Genomic DNA, 26511 nt, shown 5'->3' with positions numbered 1-26511 from the left:
GATGCCCTGCACAGGTGTTGTTTCAAAGTGTTTTTACTAAATAATTCTTCAACGCACCTGTGAAACTGAATTACTAACAAAGGCTTTGTCACAGAAGACAAAATACTGCATGTTCCCACTTAGGTTATCCTTTAAAAGTTGAGCTCTTAGAAGTAGAGAATAGAATAGTGGAACAGCTATCAGAGGCTGGGAGCATTAGGCTTGGAAGGGAGGGAGATGGGAAGATTGGTTAAAGGGTATAAGTTACAGATAGAAGGAATAAGTTCTGGTGTTCTATTGCACAATAAGGTAACCGTAGTCAGCAATAATGTATAGTATACTTCAAAATAGCAAGAACAGAGGATTTTGAATGTTCACATCATAAAGAAATGACATGTTTTTAAAGTGATGGATATACTAATTACCCTAATTTGATCATTACACAATGTATATATGTATTGAAACATACCCATAAAGATGTACAATTATTACGTGTCAATTAAAAACCAATAAAACTTTAAAAAGAGTCTCCACAATTCATTTTCATCTGACAACATACATGAAAAGGGCAAATACTTAAGTAATTATCCTCTGCTGTTTATGCACACGGTGAAAATTAGAAATTTTACATCTCCCTACTGACATCAGAAATTTCACACATTTTAAATGAATTTTTTTCTTAAATATATTCATAAGTTGTATGCTTTTCAGCTGCAACAAAAGTGACTTGAGAAAAGGCAAATTAATGAAAAAGCAACTATTCATAGTACAAGTTATCTTGAACCCTATCTTTGTTAATGTAGCTTATAAACTATTTCTGAACGTGTCAATACCATATCAAAGGAATATATCTCTACATGAACTGTCGCTACTATTATTAACATAACCACAGATTTTGTTCTATGTATGTATGCACACACAGACACTCAAACACACATCCTTGCATATGGTAAAAATCAAAATGTCAGCTAGATTTTACAGAAAACACTTTTTATTTCAGAGAAGAGCAACGTCTCTTTTTCATCATATTTTTCCATCTAATTTGCAATAGTTATATACTTTCCCTTATCAAGAAGTAGACTTTAGCATCTAAAGTTGAATGACTAAACCATCTTCATTTCTTCTTTCACCAAACTAATCAATGTTTTAGCAGCCTCTTTTTAAGTAGTCTGTGGAATATTACTCCTTATAAAATGTGCATGGTCATAATTCAACCGTAATGACCTTCACTTCACACTTTACGAATGTTCTTTTTTATCAATCTCATTTACAATCATGGCTTCAACTGTCAAGCACTCACCAGTCACTCACAAATCCAATTCATCAAGCACTTCCTTTCTTCTAAACTACAGAGCTTCAAAGCAACCAAATTATATTTTCTGTTCTCTTATCAAGGCCTCTACCAGGATATTCCACAGTTACCTTAAACATCTCATTTATAAATTATTTTGTCATTTTCATTGTATTTATCCACTGAAGATATATTGAATATCAACATTAGAAACTGAATTTCTATTGATGGCATCACAGTCACTTAAAGTAGAAAATGTCAAGTATCAATTTACTCTATCTCCTATTATTCACCTCTACTTTTCTACTTCCTTAATATCTTTGGTCAAGGTCATAATAAGCTATTGTTAAAACATGATGCATATTCATAAGAAAGTTCACAATTAAACATTTATTTGTTTATCTTGCAAGTGTGTGAATAAAAAATGTCAAATATGTAATGTGTAATACTGAGAAATTAATGTTGGCATTTATAATCTTCTAGAAAAAAAGTGATGGACATTGGCAGATAGGTTACACATACCAGAGGTTCTTAATACATAGTATTTGTACAGGAGGTGTTTGAAATTTCATGGGAAAATAGAGGTTACATTATTGGGAAATATTGCAAAGAATCATCATATAGTAGAGAATGTAGATACATGTCTAGCTGAAGAAATCTTCTCTTGACAATTTAACTTTATACCAGAACCAAGTCTTACTTGAGAACATGGAGTAATCCTCTTTTCTGGAGGGACACAGATTGATAGGATTACTTGTATTTATTTGGTCGGTTTGGGGACAATTAGGAAGAATTAAGGCTAGCATCCAGGCTATGACTGATTGAAATAAGAACTCTCATAGGACTCTTACAGAACAATGTCTCTCAAAGGTTGACTGTGCTTAAAAGAAGTAATCACAGTTAACAAATAGTTGTGATAACCTAAGGGACATGGCTTTCTGCAGGTTACATCTATTCAGATTACTCATTTATATGTTATTATTGAGTTGGTATAAGGTCAAATAAGGCAACTTTGCCCACTTACATACAACATATTTCTTCCCAGTGTAACATGCTATGAATTGTTTTATATATTAACCCACTACAACGATTGAGCCTACATAAAAGCATCTAACATATAATAACCATGCTATGAATGTTGATATTATGTTTAATATTATATGCTAGTATTTTAATATTTACAATTATATAGAATAAATTAGATGTATTTTGGAAATAATTGTCTTGGTGTTAAATCTGATAAAGACAAGGTCAGATGTCAATAAACATTCATAAATGTATTATCTCTTGTTTGGTCAAAGAGAATGTATTATCTTTTGTTTGGTCAAAGAGAATGAATGTATAAGGAATATAGATGTATAAACTGTAGAAGAAATCCTGTATTTCATTACCACTTTTGCATTTTTCTTGTGATAAATGAGACAAAGCATGACTGAGATATTGAGGCAAGGCATATGTAAACTCTTGACAGATACATTCATTGACAAGAAAAAATATATAATTATGTTCATAAACAGGGACTTTTAACACCAAACTGGCCAAAAGTCCCAGAGCTTGGGAATAGACTTCAGAAAAAAATTAACCTGAACCTCAGTCTTTAACTATATGTAAGGTCAGCATTAAACATGCTTAAGGAAGAGTACTATATTCCTATAAAAGTAAATTTCTGGGTTTAGTCCAAACCAAGGTATTATGCCTTATGGCTGCTTGATATACATTTCTCATATAGCTGCATTGCAGTTTTTCTCTATGACTGTCGTTTATCAAACTTGCCTTGTAATTGTATCATCATTTGATTTACAACTTTTGAAGCTATAAGTTATATTGTTAGATGAATACAAAACCATGAGATTTAGACAGTCTGGAGTCATCCCTTTCATTATTATTTAGTTGCTCTAATAATTTTTGGAGAAATTAAAAAAACCTTATCAACCAAAGGTTCTTTCTGTTCCAGTGTAGATGATAGGGGAAATATGATTTATTATTGAATATTCATATCGGATTACATGTAGGCAGGCTGTCCTCCTGAGACTGACTCCTGGGTAGAATTTCACATAAATTTGCAGAAAAAACAACAGTAAAGCTGTACTTTCACCCAAGACAAATGGATGCACCTTGTAGTTTCTGTATCTCATGTGAAACTTTTAAATTTATTTTTGAGATATGTGCTTACTATTCTATGGTGAAAAGTTCCTCAGATCTTCACGTAAAGTCGAATGTTGAGTCTATTATTGGGTCTATTGTGTTTTCAAAGTTATGCTATGGCAAATGACATTTACTTCTTAGTGTCATTATAAAGATTAAATCAGTTAAAATCTGTAAAACACAACAGTGCCAGCAATATGATTACTGTGTAAGTATCGGGTTAAAAATTTGTTAGATACCTATGATTTCATAGATGTGGATAGCATATCTTCTCTTTTTTTGTTTTTGTTTTTGTTTTTGTTTTTGTTTTTTGAGACGGAGTCTTGCTCTGTCGCCAGACTGGAGTGCAGTGGCGCGATCTTGGCTCACTGCAAGCTCCGCCTCCCGGGTTCACGCCATTCTCCTGCCTCAGCTTCCTGAGTAGCTGGGACTACAGGCGCCCGCCACCACGTCCGGCTAATTTTTTGTATTTTTAGTAGAGATGGGGTTTCACCGTGTTAGCCAGGATGGTCTCGATCTCCTGACCTCGTGACCCACCCGCCTCCGCCTTCCAAAGTGCTGGGATTACAGGCGTGAGCCACCGCGCCCGGCCCGTGGATAGCATATCTTCTATAACATGAATAGAAATAATAACTTGCTCATTGGCAGTCACATATTTGAATGATGTGACAAATTAGTGGAGAAGATGTTTAGTGTTAAAGAGCACTAAGAGACTTGTTCTTAATAGAATCACATGCATCTTTTGACTATATTTGATGTAGTCATAGATTTACTTTTCTGTAATCTGGTTATTTTTTTAAAAAAAGGTCAAATTTATAAAAAATAAAAATATATATTTCATATATTTTTACTACCAAAAGTCACATAAATTCACAGAATTACAAATCAAAATTAGCAATGTCTATAAAGCACAGGCTGCTACAAACAAAACTGTTAAGGCCTATGTAGCATAATATATAAGACATAATTGGCAAGGCATGGTGGCTCACACCTGTAATCTAAGCACTTTGGGAGGCCGAGTGGGGCGGATCACTTGAGGCCAGGAGTTCGAGACCAGCCTGGCCAACATGCCAAAACCCCATCTATATTAAAAAGACAAAAATTAGCCTGGCATGGTGGCACGTGCCTGTAATCCCAGCTACCTAAGAGGCTGAGGCAGGGGAATAGCTGGAATCTGGGAGATGGAGGCTGCAGTGAGCCAAGATCATGCCACTGCACTGTAGCCTGGGCGACAGAGTGAGACATCATCTCAAATAATAATAATAATAATAATAATAATAATAATAATAATTAGCCAGGCATGATGGTACACACCTGTAATCCCAGCTACTCAGGAGACTGAGGCATGAGAGTCCCTTGAACCCAAGGGGCAGAGGTTGCAGTGAGCCAAGATCATGCCACTATGCCACTGCCCTCCAGCCTGGGTGACAACAGTGAGAATCTGTCAAGAAAGAGAAAGAAGGAAAGAAAGAAAGAAAAGAAAAGAAAAGAGAGAGAGAGAAAGAAAGAAAGAAAGAAAGAAAGAAAGAAAGAAAGAAAGAAAGAAAGAAAGAAAGAAAGAACTAATGAAAGAAAGAAAGAAAGGAAGGCAAGGAAAGCAAAGAAAGAAAGAAAGGCAGGCAAGGAAAGCAAGGAAAGCAAAGAAAGAAAAGAAAAGAAAGCAGACATAATGCACTGAAAGAAAGAAAGAAGACATAATGCACTGAAAGAAAAAAGAAAGAAAGAAAGAAGACATAATGCACTTAAATTTTACCAGCAATTGTAGTATTGTGAGAAGACGGAAGGCCTTGCATGTCATGTGCAAATCATTTATAGATAGGTTACCCAGAAAAAAATAATTAATTAGGGAAATCACTTAATTTACAAACTGCTTAAGAGCATTAGCTCTCATATATTCTGTAAAAGGCATGTCTTTTCATATGAAGTGTATTATATTTTCCTGAGTTTTACTCTAAGGATAATGATTTAAAAGACTATTAAATTCACTAAACATTAAAATAATGCATTTGACCAGTTATAATAGCTAATATGTTAAATTGTATTTTTGGGGGGTAAAATAAATTTGCGCTTTTTATTTAGGTTGCTACACATTCCATATCATCAGTTTCACCATTGTATCATGCTTTGTTTTATTTTGTTGTGTTTTCTGCTAATGTTCTCTGCATCTTTATGATTTGCTTTTGTGTTTGTGATGGTGGTGGGAGGGGATGAAGAAAGGAAGTAATAGCTAAGTTGCACATATGATCCAAGTGTGTTGTATTTGATGAATATAATTGCAACCCACAGAAATATTTTAATTAACATTCTCACAGGGTTAAAAAAGCAAAGTTACCTGAATATTAGAACATCTTTATTGAAATTCTAATACATAATCACATTTGCTGAACTAGAATATCAAACTATGTTTTTACTACTGCTTAGATAGATTTGGAGACAGTTGCCAATTACAATGTGGCATATAATTGACAAGTTATATCCTAAGTAGCAAAGTGTTTGGGGAATGAATTTTTAACTCACAATACTTCCCTTTTGTTTCCAGTAAGATTAATTCCCAAAATTAATCAGTAAGCATGTCAATCAACTTAATCATGTTTTCACTCACTTTTTATTTAACTATTCAACAATGCTTAGGGCAATAATAAATTAAGCCAATTCAAATTTTCTGTGTGTAGAAAGTGAGGGTAGGATAAAGGAACTAAGGTCTTATAAAATATAATCACTTATGAACTAAAATAATCTGCTCTAAAACAGAAGGAACTAGCACTACACAATTATTAGACTGATGAAAACCCAAAACACTGACAACACCAAATCCTGGCAAGGATATGGAGCAATACAAGTTTCACCCATTGCTTGCTGGAATACAAAATGGTACGGCCACTTTGGAAGAGACTTTGACAACTTCTTACAAAACTAAATATATTCTTACCATATCATGCAGCAATCATGCTTTTTGATGTTTATTCAAATGAGTTGAAAACTTAAATCCATACACAGAAACCTTCACACAGATGTTTATAGCAGCTTTATCCACAATTGCCAAAACTCAGAAGCAGCCAAGTTGCCCTTCAACAGGTGAATGGATAAACTGTGGTACATCCATACAATGGAATATTATTTGGTTCTAAAAAGAAGTGAGCTATCAAGTCATGAAAAGACATGCTGGAAACATACATTCATATTACTAAGTGAAAGAAGCCAATTTGAAAAAAATCTACGTGCTGTATGATTCCAACTATATGACATTCTAGAAAAGATAAAACTGTGGAAAGCATAAAAAAAATCAGTGGTTGCCAAGGGTTACAGGAGAAAGTGATGAACAGATGGAGTACAGAGGATTTTTAGGGCAGTAAAACTATTCTGTAAATTATAGTATAATGGTAGATAAATGTCATTATACAATTGTCAGAACCCATAGAATGTACAACATCAAGAACTTTAATGTATCTAAAGTAGCATAAGTTGAACTATGGATTTGGAGTGATAATAGTATTCAATATTTGTTCATCAATTGTAACTATGATGTGGGATGTCGATAGCTGGGGAAGAGCTGCGTGTGTTGGGGAAAAAGGGTATATGGGAACTCTATAAGTTCTGCTCAATTTTGTAAGCCTAAAACACTAAAAACCAAAGTCTTAAAAAATGCACCTGTATTTACAATAATCACGGCTCTTTAAATGTACTATGTTCTAATGTGGTGTGTGTAAGTGTATTTGTACTAGTGAATCTCTAGAACTAGACTAGTAACTGAAACATAGTAAGCTTACTTTATTATATATACCTGTAGTACACTTAAGTAAAGTTCAAAAAACACAATACAATTGACACTTTCAATCTTTTTGAAATTTAGGTAGACATTACAGTTTAGGTTTAAAGTTTTTTTTTTTTAATTATGTTCAGGCTACCTTTAACCAAGATAATTTTGGTTCCTTCATATACATAGTTTCATTACTTATAATTAATATAAATATGATAGCTTTCCACATTGAATTTGATTCATATATGTGTATTAAATACATCAACTGAAGTTTTGACATCTTTTTTATGCTTTAAATACAAAATATTTATCTAAAATATTTGTGTTTTATTAGCAATTATTGAGTAGTTTGAGGAAAAACAGTTTCTACATACATTATAATATACAAATAGAATTTATTCTAAATAAAAACATTTTTATTCTTTGAGTTTCTAAGATTTCAGCTTATATTGGAATCAAACTAAACAAATTCTATCAATAAATGTCAAAAAGATAAAACATGGTTTCCTTTTATGCTTTTGATTGAATCTTTTGTGTTGAAGGGTATTGGTACTTTTTACTGGAGGATAGGAGGAAAGGATAAAAGTGTAATTTCAAAGAGATAAGAACAAATTGCAGCCTTTACAAAAACATATTTTACTAAGCATAATTGGTATAATCTATAATTTTTAGCACTTATCATGTACTCAAAACTGATGATTGTACTCTCAGATGTGTAAGGTGTCATTGTCCTCAGTTCTGTGTGACTTGGAGAGGCACTGCCAGCTATACAGGTGCAGGCATTTGGATGTCAGTGATTCTGCATCCTTGCAGGAACCACAAGGCCAGGTGGATTTTCCCTGCCCTTAGAATGACTCTTGGGTCAAAGGTCAGCACAGCCCTAGTGACACTGCATCCATGGGAAGGAAGATAATCTACAGTTACCAATAAATAAGGATTTTTTTCATGTTCACTAGTATATTCTTTGTGTCTAGAACAGGAACAGCAGAGGAGATTTCGCACTGGTCTCCCAGAGCATGAAGTGAATCCAGGAAATTGTTTCTTTTCTTTAGCTATGCCAATCTCACTCTGCCTGTCAATTAACTTGAGAAAATGATTCTATCAAAGTAACCATATAAGCAAACAAAAACTTATTTCCTTCCTGCTTGGTGCTATTTTTGGACTTGGGGAGGGGGCACAATTTCTAAATGTCTCTTCTTCTGTATTAACCGTTGTTTTTCTTTCCTATCAATAATTATTAAATAATTATACAATTATTTATTTATACAATTATTTATTTATACAATAATTATTAAATAATTATACAACCAATTGCAATGTAAAATTTGCACCATTTAGTCACTAGCATTTTTCTTTAAAGTTACTAATTACCTCCAATTGAAGGACTCCGAGGGATGTATTTTGTTTACCTTAATTTTACTCTCAAATGTTTTACATTCCATCACACTCTGTTTCTTGAAAAGTTCTCTCCCTTTGGCTTTCTATTCAATACATTCTAATAGTTTACCTGTTACCTCTTAGATACTACATTTGTGTGTGCCTGTGTGTGTGTGTTCTTTCTCCTTCTGTAATATAAACAGTGATATTGCCTAGGGTTTATTTTATATACATATATATATATATATATATAACTTTACAAATAATCCTTGGACAAATTACAGAATTCATGAAATATTTAATTTTAACTATTAAATAAAATAGTTAAAAAGAAAAACTCAGTTCTGAAAATGAGAGAAATAAAGTTAGTGGATAAAAGGGAGATATGGCACATATGTAAAAATAATTCTGCCCTTCCTAGTTTTATAACCTTGAACAAGTTATTTCACATCTCTGTGCCTTAGTTCTTCATCTGCAAAATGGTAGTAATCATATTGATTTTCTTTTTGGGTTGTTGGGAAGATTAATATGTATAAAATGGCTTAATATGTGTGAAGTTTCTGACACATGGGAAGCCTTCTTTACCTGTTATCTATTATTAATAACATACACATATTTATAACTAAAAAGTCTATGACAGAAATTTTCTAAACTAATAAATTCACAAAAATTTATATAATTGCATACATGTTGTACATATTTATAGAATATGAACGCCTTAACTGCAATGTTTTTATGGTTATTTTATTTGGATTTCCAGCAACTACCCCAATTTCTGGACTGGAGAAGAAATTTACAACAATTTGGGGAATGAAAGCATTAATGAGAGTGTTATGATGATCACGCTGACTAGATTAGATCAAAATTTCAGTGGGGCAACCCAAACTCTATCCCTCTCCCCAGTTTTAAATATTGGTTAAAGGTTTTCAGTGTTTAACTCCTATTTCCCATCCATCTCTCGCCAACATTCAGATCTCCCCATTGCCATTGGTCTAAGTTCAGCCTCCAGTTCCATATGGCATCCACTGGCAGTTGATAGAAATGAAGGCAATACAGACCCAGGGTCATGTACAGAAATCCAAGGAAAGGCTATTGGAATGGTGTATAATCCTTTTCAGATTTTTTTTCATCACACATTTCTCTCCTTCCTGATGCACACCTGTGCACACAGATAAACACACGTTTGATATTTGAAGGTTCCCTTTGTGCTGCTTTCCCCGATACCAAAATTGCTAGCAATGGCTACGGATTTGATTACTTCTCTCGTTTGTCAATGAGTTTCTTGCTGTTATGAAAACATATTCTTATTATTATTCTTTAGTGAGAACATAATGATACAAAATTGACTTAATCTGCCTCACAAAGTTTACGTTTTGTTGTGAAAAAGAACTTGTTGACAGGATTGCTAAAAACCAAAGTGCTGAACAACAATAGTAATTTCACTGTCTTTGAAAAATAAAGACAGTCTATCATCTCTTTGGAAGAGATTGTTTTCCATTTTGTCTCGAAAGAGAATGAGATTCAAATATTGTTTTGCAGCCCCATGCTTCTCAGACACATATTTAAATATCTTTAGACATTTTCTTTTAAAATTGTACATGCTCTTAAGCCTAATTGTCAAAATTGATCATAATTATAAAGTTAGGATTTGTTCCTAAAAATATGTTATAAAAAATCTCAACTAATATAAAACCTATTATGTAATTTTCAAATTATTTATGCACTGCATTTTTTGTAATATATTTCATATCGCATTTGCTATAAGCAGTATACATGCCATTTCAATATGCCATTTATAAAGACCTCATCATGAGGCCATTGTAAGTCAAATTATTTTCCTTCACATAAAAGAATTGTGTGAAAATATTACAGAATTTTTTCTTTCTTTCTTTTTTTTTTTTTTTTTTGTGTGTGTGTGTGATACGGAGTCTCACTCTGTCATTCAGGCTGCAGTGCAGTGGTGCAATATTGGCTCACTGCAACCTCCACCTCCGGGGTTCCAGCGATTCTCCTGCCTCAGCCTCCCGAGTAGCTGGGTTTAGAGGCACGTGCCACTGTGCCCGGCCAATTTTTTTTATTTTTAGTAGAGACAGGGTTTCACCATGTTAGCCAGGCTGGCCTCCAACTCCTGACCTCAGGTGATTCCCCCGCCTCAGCCTTCCAAAGTGCTGGGATTACAGACATGAGCCACTGCACCTGGCCGTTATTTACTTTTGAGAGACAGTAATCCAAGAAATTATTTTCACTAACTATGATGTTCCCAGTTTTGTGCTGTTATTACATGGCAGGTACTAAATATCTATAACACAGTCTTGCTTCAGTAAGCTTATGATTTAGCTGTGGAGAGGCAAACTTAATGCTTAAAAATAAAAAGTGCAAATATATATCACGTTATATACCAGTGGTCCTAAAAAAGAGATGAATGAATATCAGAACAGTAAGAAAACACTGTTAGAAGAATACTAATATGATCTTAGTGTTATTAAGAAGTCAGAATTAAGAAAATACATTTATTTTTAGTTTTTTGAGATGCTTCATACTGTTCTTCATAGTGTTTGTACTAATTTACATTCCCACCAGCAGTTTACAGGCAATCCCACTGCTGGATATATACTCAAAAGATAGGAAATTAGAATATCAAAGAGATATCTGCAGTCTTATGTTTATCACAGCACTAGTCAAAATAGTCAAGATATGGAATCAACCTAAGTGTTCATCAGCCAATAAATGGATAAGGAAAATATGGTGTGAGTGTGTATATATATATATATATACACACACAATGAAATATTATTCAGTCATAAAAATGAATGAAATACTGATATTTTCAACAACATGCTGGAACTGGTGGATATTATGTTAAGTGAAATAAACCAGGCATAGAAAGACAAATATCACATGTTCTCACTCATATGTGGAAGCTGAAAAAAATAATTGAAGTCATGGCTGTAGAGTAAAGTGATGGTTACCAGAGGTTGGGAAAGATAGTGGCAGGGGTGATGGCGGGAGAATAAAGATGGGTTAGTTGGTTGGGTACAAAATAGAGTTAGAAGGAATAAGATCTAATGTTTGGTAAGAAGACAGGGGAATTGTAGTTAACAATAATTTGTTGTATATTTCAAAATAATTAAAAACTGGGTTTGGAAACACCCTAACCTAAAGAAATCATAAATGTTTGAGGTGATCCATATCCCAATTACCCTGATATTAGTCATTGCACATTGTATGCCTGTCTCAAAATACCACATGTAACTCATAAATATGTACAGCCATTATGTACATATTTATGTACATAATGTATTTGTAACATTATTTATTACAACTACAAATTTTTTAAATAATAATATAAATGTAAATATATATGTGTGAACGTCATCAATGCAAATCCAAATGTCTAAAACACATTTCAGATTTAAAATGTGGTATCATCTTTTGGAATCTCATATGTGTATGTATGCATATATGTATGTATATATATTTCAATACAAAATCCAGCACAATCTAATCCTTTGCCTTCAGCAACTGATTTCACCTTCTTGTGCTTCATTTTCTGCACCTATAAAACTATCAATACAGACATATAGAGTAAGGATAAAAACTAAGACAATAAATTTGAACGTTGAAATAAATTTCCAGCTGGAGCTATCATGTTTTTCTATGTCCGTCACAGCATCTATGCCTTCCTCATAAACAAACTACATAGAAATATGTTGTTATCAGATTTGATAGAGATAAAAGTCTTCTATCCTACCATGGAAATAGCCCATTTTTTTCTTGTACAAGTTGTAAATCGTAAAACACCAGAAAAGTAAAAATTATGTACATAGTATGTTATTCATAAAATAACTTCTAAACCTTAATTAAATAAACTATTTCTTTTCAATAATATTGCTTGAAAATAACTAGTTCTTTTGTTACAGGAGATAAGTGCAAGACTACAGAATACAGCAAGATGAAAAATATGCTATTAGATTTACAAAATCAAAAATATATTATGCAAGAAAATGAAAATCCTAATGGCGACGACATATCTCGGAAGAAGCTATTGGTGGATCAAATGTTTAAATATTTTGATGCAGACAGTAATGGACTTGTAGATATTAATGAACTAACTCAGGTATGATTAGTGACTATATTAACAAACTTACTGAAATATAGCATGCACAATATATTTACTTTTTCTAAATTTACTCTATAATGAAAAAATGTATATTTGATCCATGTTATTGAAAAGTATATGAATAACAACATTTTTGTAGTAAACTTGACTACATCATCAGCAATATTAATTTCAAGTAACATTTATATGGTGTTTGACAGTTTAAAAAGAGATATCTACTTCTGATAGATATCTATATCTTAAATACCTAAAGGAATTACAAGTTCTTTATCTTGTAGTCTTAAATACCTAAAGGAATTACAAGTTCTTTATCTTGTAGAATTTATAATATCTTTCCTAATATATTCTGGAGATCATGCAATGTTTAACTTTCTGTAAGTCAATAAAAGCTGATTTATCCAATATTCAAGGGCACTACCGAACAACTGAGCACATTTATAACAAAGTGTATATAAATGATTTAAGATAGTGTTGAATCACTGATGTATTCCAATATTTCTTCAATAATTAAGGACCAATTACAGCATATTCAATTTGTTTTAGTAGTAGAAATATAAAATAAGAGACATGGGATTTCTTCAAAACTATACACTGATTTTAGAGAATAACGAAGAGAAGAAGCCCAATTAGGCAGCAGAAAAATGATGACGGCACTGATGATTTTGCTGACTTCTTGATGATCCCTATAACATATCTTGAGGTGGATTTTGCTCCTACCCTTAACAGTGAATATAGGTTTGGGGTGAGGGGAGTAGACCATTTTTATAATATCATGCTATTCATTTTTTTCTGGTTAATTTTATGGCTTATTTAAAAAATCTGGCATTGTGGAGTATTGGTCTTATGAAACAAGTATTTCGAAGCTTTGCAATAGTGTAACTTAATTTAAAAACTTTATCTCAAAGTAACATTGTGAGCAAATTGATTATAGGTATCATCATTCAAACTAATTAAAATTCACATCATTTTTATTGTCTTTTCTAATGCAGCCTCACATTTATTTTGTAGTTACCAAATCCTAGGCATTGGAATTTAAGGAATTCAGAGTAAAATTGGAAGATATTTTAATAGGATATCTATGCTGTCATACACCTCATGATTTATTTCTTAAGAATAAAATTTATACTTTATAGTAATAAGAATAAATAACTAGTTAATTAAATTAAAATAAATTTCTAATTTAAGCACTTTTATCTATGTGTGCCTAACATATATATTGTTATTTTGAGGGTTTTTTTTCACTTTTTATGCTTTTAATTTTTATCAATTGTTTTGTTGTTTTTGTTGTTATTTTAGTTTTTATTAACATATCTGCACCACTATAGCCACCGACTGGATTTTAAAAAAGACATCAGATCAAGTCGATCTGGTCTGGACTTGGACATCTAAATCCAAAGGAAAGATGGCTAGTCACTGGACAGCACTTTACTCATACATGTTTCAAGCTTCTGCCATGTTCAAGTTTGTATTAATTTCCTAGGGCTCCCATAAGAAAATACCACAAACAGTGTGGCTAAAACAACAGAAATTTATCCTCTCAATCCTGGAAACTGGAAGTTCAGAATTGTGGTGTTGACAGGGCCATGCTTCCTCTGAACTTGGAAGTGGGGGTGAGAGAAGGGTCCTTTCTTGCTTCTTTCAGCCTCAGGTGGCCCTAAGCCTTCCCTTGCATTTGTGATGTTGTAGGGAAATCACACCAATCTGCTTCTATAGTCACATGTTGTCCTCCCTGTGTGTTTATCTTTACCTAGTCTTGCCTCTTTTTATAAGAACATCAGTATCATTGGATTAAGGGTTCACCCTAATCCATTAGGACCTCATCTTAAATTATCTAGTTACATCCGCAATGATTCAATTTCCAAATAAGATCAAATTCTGAGGCACTGGGGCTAAGGACTTTAAAACCCCTTTGGGAGACACAATTAAACTACAAAGCTTGGTTTTGTTTCCTCAGCTATCTCTAATTTGACTTGCATTATGTCTGAAAAGTGTCCTTTCAATTCATGTGAAAGTTATGTTGTTGTGAGAGCAGAAAACGTCTCCATCATCTCATTTATGTTTTCACCAACCAAGAAGTACATGAAAGTAACAGTCTGGGAAGGTTACGTTTACTGACTTCCTTCTGCGTACATCCCATTCACCTACAGAGGGCCATCCTGATTACTTCTAAGTTTTGGCAATTATGAGTAAGGTTTTTATAAATGTCCATATGCAGATTTTTGTGTAGACATAAGCTTTTAACTCCTTGAGATAAATACCAAGGACCATGAATATGGTCATATGGTAAGAGTATGTTTAGTTTGGGAGGAAACCGCCAAAATGTCTGCTGACGTGGAAATACCATTTTGCATTCCCACCAGCAGTGGATGAGAGAGATCCTGTTACTCCACATCCTCATCAGCATTGATGTTGTCAGTGTTCTGGATTTTGGCCATTCTATTAGATGTGTAATGATATCTCATTGTTGTTTTAATTCTCATTTACCTGATGAGATGATGTGGAACATCTTCTCATATGCTTATTTTCCATTTATTTATCTTTTTTGATGAGTTATCTGTTAAGGTCATTGACTTATTTATTAATTGGGTTATTATTATTGTTATTACACTTTAAAAGTTCTCTGAATATTCCAGATATAGTCCTTTATTAGATGTGCCTTTGCAAATATTTTCTCCCAGCTGTAACTTGTCTTCTTGTTCATTTGATATTCTCTTTTATGGAGCAGAAGTTTATTAAAATTTCAATGAAGTCCAGCTTATCAATTATTTCTTTTATAGACCATGCCCTTGCTATTTTATCTAAAAAGTCATTGCCACACACAAAGTAATCTAGGTTTTTTCTTACGTTATATTCTAGAAGTTTTATAGTTTTGCATTTTGAAATTAGGTCCATGATGCATTTTAAATTATTTTTTGTGAAGGATTCAAGGTGTATGTCTATATTTATTTATTTTTACATGTGAATATCCAATTGTTCCAGCACCATTTATCAAAATAACTGTCTTTGCTTTATTTTATTGCCTTTGTGCCTTTGTCAAAGATCAGTTGACTGAGTTTATGTGGTTCTATTTTTAAGCTTCCTATTTTGTCCTATTCATCTGTTTGTTTATTATTTCACCAATAGGACAGGGTCTTGATTACTGTAGCCTTATAGTAAGTCTTAAAGTCAGGGAGTGTTCATCCTTCAACTATGTTTTTCTTTAATATTGTGTTGACCATTCTGTGTCTTTTGTGCCTCCATATAGACTTTATAATCAGTTTGTTAAGATCCACAAAATAACTTGCTGGGATTTTAATTGAGGTTGCATTGAATCTGTAGATAAAGTTGTGAAGAACTGACATCATGACAATATTTAGCCTACCTATCCATGAACATAGAACTTCTCCCCAATTGTTTAGTTCTTTGATTGTATCCATCACAGTTTTGTAGTTTTCCTCATGTAGATTATATACATGTGTTATTAGGTGTATTCCTATCACATTTTGGAGGGTACTTGTATATTAACATTTATACTGCAAACATGCTATAATTGCGTATTAGTTCCGGAAGGATTTTTGTCAATTAATTTATATGTTCTACATAGACAATCATATTATTTGTGAGCAAAGCAATTTCAGTTCTTCCTTGATAATCTGTCTTCCTTTTCTTTTCTTGCTTTATCTCATGACATTAGCCAAGACTTTAGCACAATGTGGAAGAGGAGTGGTTAGAGGGGTTACCCTTGTCATATTCCTGATGTTTGTAAAAAGTTTCAAGTTTCTCACTATTAATTATGATGTTAGCTAAAGGTTTTTGTAGATATACATATTCTTTATTAAATTGAGGAAATTCCCTTCTACTCCTAGTTTACTTAGAGTTTTTGTCATGAATGGTTGTTGAATTTTGTCAAGTGTTTATTCAGCATTCATTGATATGATCATGGGATTTTTCTACTTTAGGCTGTTGGTGTGATGGGTACACTAATTGATTTTTAAATGCTGAAACAACCTTGCAACTCAGGAGAAATCCCACTTGCTCATGGTGTAAAATTATTTTTATACATTGTAAGATTCAATTTGCTAATATTCAGTGAGAATTTTTGCATCTATGTTGATGAGAGATGTTGGTCTGAAGTTTACTGCTCTTGTAATCTTTTTGTCTGTTTTTGAAATTAGTGTAATGGTGGCTTTATAGAATAAGTTAGGAAGTATTCCCTCTGCTTATATCTTCTGAAAGAGATTGTAGAAAATTGATACAAAGTATTTCGTAAATGTTTGATAAAATTCACCTATAATCCCATCTCTGCCTGGTGCTTTCGGTTTTGGAAAGTTATTAACTCGTGATTCAATTTCTTTAAGAGACATAAGTCTATTCTGATTGTCTGTTTCTTCTTATATGAGTTTTGGAAAAATGTGTCTTTCAATAAATTGATCCATTTTATCTAGAATATTAAATTTGTGGCATAAAGGTGCTCATAGTATTTATTTATTTTTATTTCAAGGTTCATAGGACTTTTAGTGATATTCTCCTGCATCCGTCCCACACCACACAAATCACTTATTCTTATAGCAGTATATAATAGAAATGTCAGTATCTCATCCACCAGTAAGAATTACGGAAAGAGAGTAAGGCTTTAATAGACACCCTGTGAAACACATAAAAACTTTTCAGATATTTATAGCAAAAATATTTTTTGACTGGTGTATTTTTATGTTGCAGGTGCTTTAAAAAAAACCTTGTGTTAGATATTATAAACATTAATACATATTTTATTTATACATTTGGAAACTTATGATATCATAATTTAATATTGCATTTTTTATTTCAATAGGTTTTTTGGGACCAGATGGTGTTTGGTTACATGAGTATGTTATTTAGTGGTGATTTTTGAGATGTTGGTGCATCCATCATGCAAGTAGTGTACACTGAACCCAATGTGTGGTTTTTTATCTCTCAGCACCCCCAACCCTTACCCCTGAGTCTCCAAAGTCCATTGTATCATTCATATGCCTTTGCATCCTCATAACCTAGCTCCCCACTTATGAGTGAGAACACATAATGTTTGGTTTTCCATTTGTGAGGAGTTACTTCAGTTAGAATAATGGCCTCCAATTCCATCCAGGTCTCTATGAATACCATTATTTTATTCCTTTTTATGGCTGAGTAATATATATCACAATTTATATATATATATATGTAAACATATATATATGTGTGTGTGTGTGTATATATATCACAATTTCTTTTTTTTCTTTTTTTCTTTTTTTTTTTTTTTGAGATGGAGTCTTGCTCTGTTGCCCAGGCTGGAGTACAGTGGCATGATCTCGGCTCACTGAAAGCTCCGCCTCCCAGGTTCACACCATTCTCCTGCCTCAGCCTCCCAAGTAGCTGGGACTACAGGCACCTGCCACCATACCTGGCTAATTTTTTTGTATTTTTAGTAGAGACGGGGTTTCACCATGTTACCCAGGATGGTCTCGATCTCCTGACCTCGTGATCCACCAGTCTTGTCCTCCCAAAGTGCTGGGATTACATGCGTAAGCCAGCATGCCCGGCCATATCACAATTTCTTTATCCACTCATTGAATGATGGATGTGGGCTGATTCCATAGTTTTGCAATTGACAATTGTGCTACTATAAACATATGAGTGCAAGTATATTTTTCATATAATGACTTGTTTTCTTCTTGGTAGATACCCAGTAGTGAGATTGCTAGATCAAATGGTAGTTCTATTTTTAGTTCTTTAAGGACTCTCCACACTGTTTTCCACAGTGGTTGTACTAGTTTACGTTTCCCACCAGCGGTGTACAAGTATTCCCTTTGACGACATCCACATCAACATTTTTTTTTAAAGTTTAGATTATGGCCATTTTTGCAGGAGTAAGGTGGTATCACATGGTGATTTTGATTTGCATTTCCCTGACCATTAGTGATGTTGAGCATTTTTTCATGTTTGTTGGCCATTTGTATATCTTCTTTGGGAATTGTCTGTTAATGTCCTTAGCCCACTTTTTGATAAATTTTTTTTGTTTTTTTCTTGCTGATTTGTTTGAGTTCCTTGCAGATTCTGTATATTAGTCATTTGTCAGATATGTAGATTGCAAAGATTTTCTCCCACTCTGTGGGTTGTCTGTTTACTCTGTTGATTGTTTCTTTTGCTGTACAGAGGCTTTTTAGTTTAATTAAGTCTCATCTATTTATCTTTGTTTTTGTTGTATTTGCCTTTGGGTTCTTGGTCATGAAGTCTTTGCCTAAGCCAATGTCTAGAAAGGTTTTTCTGATGTTATCTTCTAGAATTTTTATGGTTACAGGACTTTGATTTATGTCCTTGATCCATCTTGAGTTGATTTCTGTATAGGTGCAAGATGAGGATCCACTTTCATTCTTCTCCATGTGGTTTGCCAATTATCCCAGCACCATCTGTTGAATAGAGTGTCCTTCCCTCACTTTATGTTTTTGTTTGCTTTGTCAAAGATCACTGGCTGTAAGTATTTGGGTTTATTTCTGGGTTCTCTATTCTGTTCCATTGGTCTTTGTGCCTATTTTTATACCAGTACCATGCTGTTTTGGTGACTATGGCCTTATAGTATGGTATGAAATCAGGTAGTGTGATTCCTCCAGATTTGTTCTTTTTGCTTAGCCTTGCTTTGGCTATGCAGGCTCTTTTTTGGTTCCATACGAATTTTTGGATTGTTTTTTCCAGTTCTGTGAAGAATGATGGAGGTATTTTAGTGGGAATTGCATTGGATTTATAGATTGCTTTTGGAAGTATGGTCATTTTCACAAAATTGATTTTACCTATCCATGAGCATAAGATGTGTTTCCATTTGCTTTTGTCTTCTATGATGTTTTTCAGTAGTGATTTGTAGTTTTCCTTGTAGAGGTCTTTCATCTCCTTGGTTAGGTATATTCCTAAGTATTTTATTTTTTGCAGCTATTGTAAAAGGCGTTGAGTTCTTGATTTGATTCTCAGCTTGGTTGCTGGTGGTGTATAGCAAAGCTACTGATTTGTGTACATTAATTTTGTATCCTGAAACTTTGCCGAATTCATTTATCAGTTCTAGGAGCTTTTTGGATGAGTCGTTAAGAGTTTTGTAGGTATACAGTCATATTATCAGCAAACAGCGACAGTCTGACTTCCTCTTTATCATTTTGCATGCCCTTTAATATTGAATTTTAAAATAATTTAAATTAGAATGAAAAGAGAAAGGATCTTAACAGTGTCTGTTAATAATTTACAAACTATTCTTAGCAAAGAATGTAATATATAACTCTAAGTTACAGCCAGTCATAAGTAAAAGTTAAAGAATATAATTTGTCCCTGGGTTTTATAAATGCAGCAGGAAAACTGGCTGCACACATTCTATAGTTAGTCCACATAATGAAGATGTATTCTTGAGTTTCTCTTCAAGATTTTCAAGTAAATTAGAACCTAGAGGCCTGTCTATTTGAGAAAAAAAAAGACATAAAAAAATCAGTGGATAAAGGAGGTAGGCTCTTTAGAATCTCAGCTAGCAGGTTGTCATAGCAAAAAGGTCTGCTAAAATGAACTGACCAGTTATAGAAATAGATCTCATTCAATCCACCTCTTCATCATTCTAACTTAACAGAATTGTCCATAATTGCACAGTTAGTCTTTCAGTCTGAGACCTATTTTTGTGTTTGGAGAATATCTAACATAAAATGCAAATGTATATCAAAGCGAAATTTTAAACTCCCAAAGTGCTAGGATCACAGGCGTGAGCCACAGTGCCCAGCTGAAATTTTAAACTTTTACAAGAACTGTGTTTTATGAAGTTGACAATATTGATTTTAAAACACTTAGTATCAATCAAACATATGGAAGAATTAAAACAGGTTATAACTGAAGAAGGGACATCAACAAAGATTAAGATGGAATATACATTTCATTTTCAAGACCAAAAGATAATATTTCAAGTAGCAAAGGAGTAGTGACCCTAAATTGATGAAATCCTAGGATATTTTTTAAAAGTTATCTTTTTGATGCTCATAGCATAGTGGTTAAGAACTTTTATTATAAAGTCTGGGTTCAAATCACATCTCTGCTACTTTCCAAGTAGGATGGCTATTTACTTAAAGCTTCTGTGTCTTAGTTTCTTGATATATAAACTGGCAATGATAATAGTACCCAGTATGTAAATTTCATGTGACACTGTTATTATTTAGAACATGCAAGCTTATTGGAAACATTGCTAGCACATAGAAAGCATGATGTACTTGTTAGTTATACTTTCATATCATTTGTGAAGATTTAGTAGATTATAATAGAGATAAAGGGAAGGCATATTATTGAAATAGTGGATGAGTGATTGATAAATATTTTGTAATGCTTACAGTTGGATAGTGCGTAAGAACAAAACAAATACTGTAAGCAGCCATTATAACCCAGAAATCTATGTGCACAACTTTATGCTAGTAAAAACTTTAACATTGATTTTTATAATAAAATAATTGTCCTGCCATAGAAGGGGAATAATTTTTCTTATTTCAAGAAATTAGAAAAATAAACGATAGCACGATATTCGTTTTGTTCATCTCATTTAAGGAGCTTATCTACCTGTCTCATATAGCTAGCATGAGTGTTCCTAATCCTAAGAATTCTCTGCTAGAGACAACTAAACATTGACATTCTGCGACCACTGTAATATTGGGCTGTATCCCCCCAGATAACATAGTGTCTATGCCTTTATAGATAAAATGTTAAATTGAACTGAACTTAAAATAAACATTATATATATTTTGTTTTAAGATGCTAATAAATATTACATTACAATATGTCTACATATATTGAAGTATTATATACTTAAATTCATGCGGTTTTTTTCTTGCCCATAAATTAAGTTTTAAAAATAATGAAAACATTGTCTTGAACAAGAGGACATACATATGTGATGAAAGAAACGATACATTTTCATTAGTTATATTTTACAGTTTAAACACTTAAACATCTATAAGTCCTCAGATATGCATGACTATAATCAAGATTCTTTCGCTTTTTATTTATTAATTTTTAATTTTTGTGAGTACATAGTAGGTATATATACATAAGGGTTACATGAGACACTTTGATATAGGGATGCAATATACAGTAATCACATCATGGAAAATGGGGTATCCATCACCTCAAGCATCTATCCTTTTTGCTACAAACAATTCAATTAAATTCTTCTAGTTGCGGAAAATGTACAATATTAGCATTGTCTATAGTCACTCTGTTGTGCTATAAAATACTAGGTCTTATTCATTACCCACTGACCACCTCCACCTCCCACCAACCTACACCCACTATCCTTCCCAACCTCTGATAATCATCATTCTATGCTCTATCGCTGTAAGTTCAATTGTTTCCATTTGTAGCTCCCACAAATAAGTAAGAATATATGAAGTTTGTCTTTCTGTGCTTGGCTTATTTCATGTAACATAATGATCTCCAGTTCCATCCATGTTGTTGCAAATGACAGGATTTCGTTCTTTTTTATGGCTAAATGCTACTCCATCATGTATACAGGCCACATTTTCTTTATCCATTCATCTGTTGATAAACACTTATGTTGCTTCCAAATCTTGGCTATTGTGAATAGTTTTTTTGGTGGAGTCTTTAGTTTTTTTTTTCAAATATATGATTATATCACCTGCAAACAACAGTAATTTGACTTCTTTCTTTCCAAATTTTATTTCTTTCTCTTTTCTGATTGCTCTAGCTAGGACTTCCAGAACTATTTTGAAAAGCAGTGTTGAAAGTGAGCATCCTTGTCATGTTCTAGATCTTAGAGGAAAGGCTTTCAGTTTTTCTGCATTTAGTATGATGCTAGCTGTGGGTTTGTTATATATTTCTTCTATCCCCTGTTTTCTAGGCTTTTTATCATGAAGGGTGTTGAATATTATCAAATGCTTTTTCAGCATCAAATTGACATGATTATATGTTTTTTGCTCTTCTTTCTGTTGATATGATATATCACATTGATTTATTTGAGTAAGTTGAACCATTTTTGCATCACTGGGATAAATCCCACTTGATCATGATGAATGATCTTTTGAAGTTATTGTTGAATTCAGTGTGCCAGTATTTTGCTGAGGACTTTTGCGTCAATGTTTATCAGGAATATTGGCCTATAGTTTTCGTTTTTTGATATACCTTTTTCTGGTTTTGGAATCAGGGTAATACTGGTCTCATGGAATGAGTTTGAAAGTTTTCCTTCCTCCTCTAATTTTCAGAATAGTTTGAGTAAGATTAGTATTAGTTCTTTAAATGTTTAGTAAAATCCAGCAGAGAAGCTTGGGTCCCAGTCTTATTTTTGCTGGAGGAATTTTTATTACAGCTTCAATCTCATTACTTGTTATTAGTCTGTTCAGATATTGGATTTCTTCCTGGTTCAATATTGGTGGGTTACATGTGTCTAGAAAGTTATCCATTTCTTCTAGGTTTTTCAATTTATTGGCATATCGTTGCTCATAGGGGCATCTAATGATCCTTTGAATTTCTGTAGTATCAGTTTTAATGTCTAGTTTTTCATCTCTGATTTTTATTTATTTTGGTTTTCTTTCCTTTTACCTTAATCTAGCTAAAGGTTTGTCAATTTTATTTATCTGTTTAAAAGACCAACTTTTCATTTTGCTTACCTTTTGTATCATTTTCTTTCTTCAATTTCATTTATTTCTGTTCTAATTTTTATTTTTTTTTACTCTATTGACTTCGGTTTGGTTGGCTTTTACTTTTCTTTGAGATTCATTAAGTTCTTTAAGATTCTTTATTAGGTTGTTTATTTAAACTTTTTCCACTCTTTTGATGTAGGCGCTGTTGTTTCTTTTGTACTTCCCTTTGAGCTCTGAAAAAAAAATCCATTTGCAAGATGGCATGAATATTTGATTGAAGATGTATAAGAGAGATAGACGGTGGGTTTACATTACATATTACACAAATCACACATTGAAATACAGTTTAGATTGAGTACTTCCTTTATGTTTTATTTCCTTGTATTCTGTATAGAATATAAGAGCCTTGCATTCCTTACACCCTAGATATAATGGATAAGTCTGTCTCTCAAGTCGAATTTCTGTACTTTTCCTGGGGCTCCAAATTCCTTATTATGCAAAACAATGTGATTGTATTTTAGATCCTCCTCCTAAATTTGTATAACCAAATATATCACATTTCACAGTTACCAACATCTAACTTCCTTGAAAATGAATGGCAAGGTATATATTCTGTAAGTTGCCATTCATTTTTAAGGAAGGTAGAGTTGATAACAATATCAAGATTAATAGCAGTATCTATCATAGACTTCCCTTAGGGGCACAGATATTTGAAGTTCTAGAGGCTAGTGGAAATTCCTGGTCTCTGTCTTGTGCCATATATTTTACATCTTCAGAGCCAGATAAAATCCTCATATTTTTCAATTTCCTCAAGTGTGTATCACACCCACTTTTAGCCCTCTCTTGAGGGTTTCTGCCTCTCCAAAAAAATACAGACTTACATGATAAGATAGGGTAGGGTACTTATCAAATGTGTTTCTTGCAGGAATAGAACAGAACTGTTCTCTCTCACATATGTGCCTTAATTACCATCTGAAAAAGTTAAAGTTTTACACACACAGATATTTTTTTGTTGGTGTGTCTTTGTTTTTCATTGCTTATTTTCTCTTTATTGAAAATGCATAGATGATAATTTGATTCTTTAATTCTGAGTGGCTCTCTTTTATGTTGTTGTTGAATAAATCTGTGCTATATTGTCTGAATCCTATTCAGAATGACGATGTGGAACTCTGGATCGTCCTGTTTCATCTACCAGTAACCGATTCTGGTACTGAAAAAAGAACTAAAAGTACTTGCTATTCCATTTGCATAAGGTGTGAAATCTCTACCTTAGCTTTTCCCTTTAAAATATAAACAGGTGTCTGAGGTTCATCTTTGTTATCTAGATCTTTGTATTCCTTCTCTTAAGCTATGTTCTCCAACAGTAAGAATTCAGCACTCTCTTTGGGGCTGTTGTAAAATCTGAGTTTCAATAAAGCTTGCTTAAGTGAAAATTGTGGTTGAAAAGCTATGGTCTAAATTGACTTAATTTTACAATGTACGTCTCAGAGAATAAATCCCTGAAAAGCCTCGACAAACGTGTAAAGAACTTTCTTTCTTGAAAGAATGTCACAAACTTGACCAAAGCATCTTAGTCTCTCCCATAAGTATTGTAAGTACATCGTGAGCCACTCAGCCACACAGCACATTTGTGGTTTTAAGAACATAGATTATGACTAAAACAGACCTGGATGTGCAATTCTTGAAAGCAAAATTCTGAATGAAATAACCTAAGGTATGGGCATATTCTTTTTGACAGGCCAACATGTAGAAAAAAAGTCACTGCAACAAAGAAGGTTAATGATAATTTCTCATGAAAAGGAGCATAGAGCTCTTCTGGGTGGTTTATTCACATTGTTATTTAACTCACTGGGAATATTGAAAGACTATGGGTAGACAGAAATACTGAGAAACAGGAGCTAAACTTTGGGGAGAGAATAGGAGAGTCATGTAACCGAATGGCCTGAGATTCAAAGGAGTGAGATCTATCTATCTATCTATCTATCTATCTATTGATCGATCTATCATCTATCATCTATCTATCTGTATCTGTATATCCATCTATCTTTTATATCTGTATATTTCTAATTATCTATCTGGAAAACGACTTGCTTGGGAAACATAAATAATCCAGAAGTGCCTATACAGACGTTATCTACAACTTTCTTACACTGAAGTACAACAGATATGAGAAAAATTAGCCTCTGATTAAATTCATTAAAATTACTGAACGAATAATTTTAAGGGGAAGCCAGATTTTTCTAAAGTCAGTATGGTGAAGAATATATTTGTATAAGTAATTGAGGACAAAAGAGAGTTTTCTGATTGAGCAGGATTTCCCGAGGACACAATGATGGGTTTAGGTTGGAGAATCATGGGTTTGGGGCCAAACTGGAAACTGCAGAGCAATATGGGGAACCATCGATTTCACTGGGTCACAGAAATAAACCACGGTATGAAATACAAATGCATTTTTGTCCAGAGTGTTACTTAGAGGAGCATAGGCAACTATTTCTGGCATCGTGGTCCTGCATATTTGTGTCAGATGAGGGGAGGCACAGCAGGCTTCACTTGGTAGAATGGCGGCCTCAGTTTGTCAGCAGCAAACAGAGGACTTGAAGTAAAATGGTACTAACAACATGAAAAATCTGCTTCTTAGCCCTTTCCCCATTTGATAAAATAACACTCATAGAATTTAAGTGAGCAAAGTCATTCCCTTGTGATTCTGAATTTAGATAAGCAGCTGTATTGAGTATATTGATTTAGGTTTTTCTCCATTTAGATTCTGTCATCTTAGTAAACTGATTTACATTAAAAATGCATATTAGGAGCTGGCGCGGTGGTTCACGCCTGTAATCTCATCAACGTTGGGAGGCGGAGGTGGGTGGATCATGATGTAAGGAGTTCGGGACCAGCCTGGCCAAGATGGTGAAACCCCGTCTTTACTAAAAATACAAAAATTAGCCGGGCACAGTGGCGGGCACCTGTAATCCCAGCGACTGGGGAGGCTGAGGCAGGAGAATCGCTTGAACCCGGGAGGCAAGGTTGCAGTGAGCCGAGATTGTGCCACAGTACTCTAGCCTGGGTGACAGAGCAAGACTCTGTCTCAAAAAAAAAAAAAAATGCATATTAGAATAAAATACTTCCCTTATATATGCATATGTCAATTCTTTATTAAAATAATGAAAAGAACTACTTATTCACAGGATTTAGATTATTATGTTATACGTATTTGACTTAAAATGCCATTTGCTCAATGACTGCCATA

At 33.3% G+C, this 26511-nt stretch overlaps 1 protein-coding gene across 4 annotated transcripts in view; it reads left to right on the top strand.

Moving 5' to 3' along the window:
* FSTL5 (follistatin like 5) overlaps positions 1-26511 on the top strand; it is an 807335-nt gene that overhangs the window by 401288 nt on the left and 379536 nt on the right. For all 4 annotated transcript variants that reach the window (XM_055384072.2, XM_055384069.2, XM_019026097.4 and 1 more), the window contains one exon: positions 12470-12666. In XM_055384072.2, the coding sequence (XP_055240047.1) occupies positions 12470-12666 (197 nt within the window). The remainder of the gene's footprint in view (positions 1-12469; positions 12667-26511) is intronic.

This window comes from Gorilla gorilla, chromosome 3 (assembly GCF_029281585.2).
Source record: "Gorilla gorilla gorilla isolate KB3781 chromosome 3, NHGRI_mGorGor1-v2.1_pri, whole genome shotgun sequence".
Classification (NCBI taxonomy): domain Eukaryota; kingdom Metazoa; phylum Chordata; class Mammalia; order Primates; family Hominidae; genus Gorilla; species Gorilla gorilla.
This window is presented reverse-complemented; position numbering and strand designations above follow the sequence as displayed.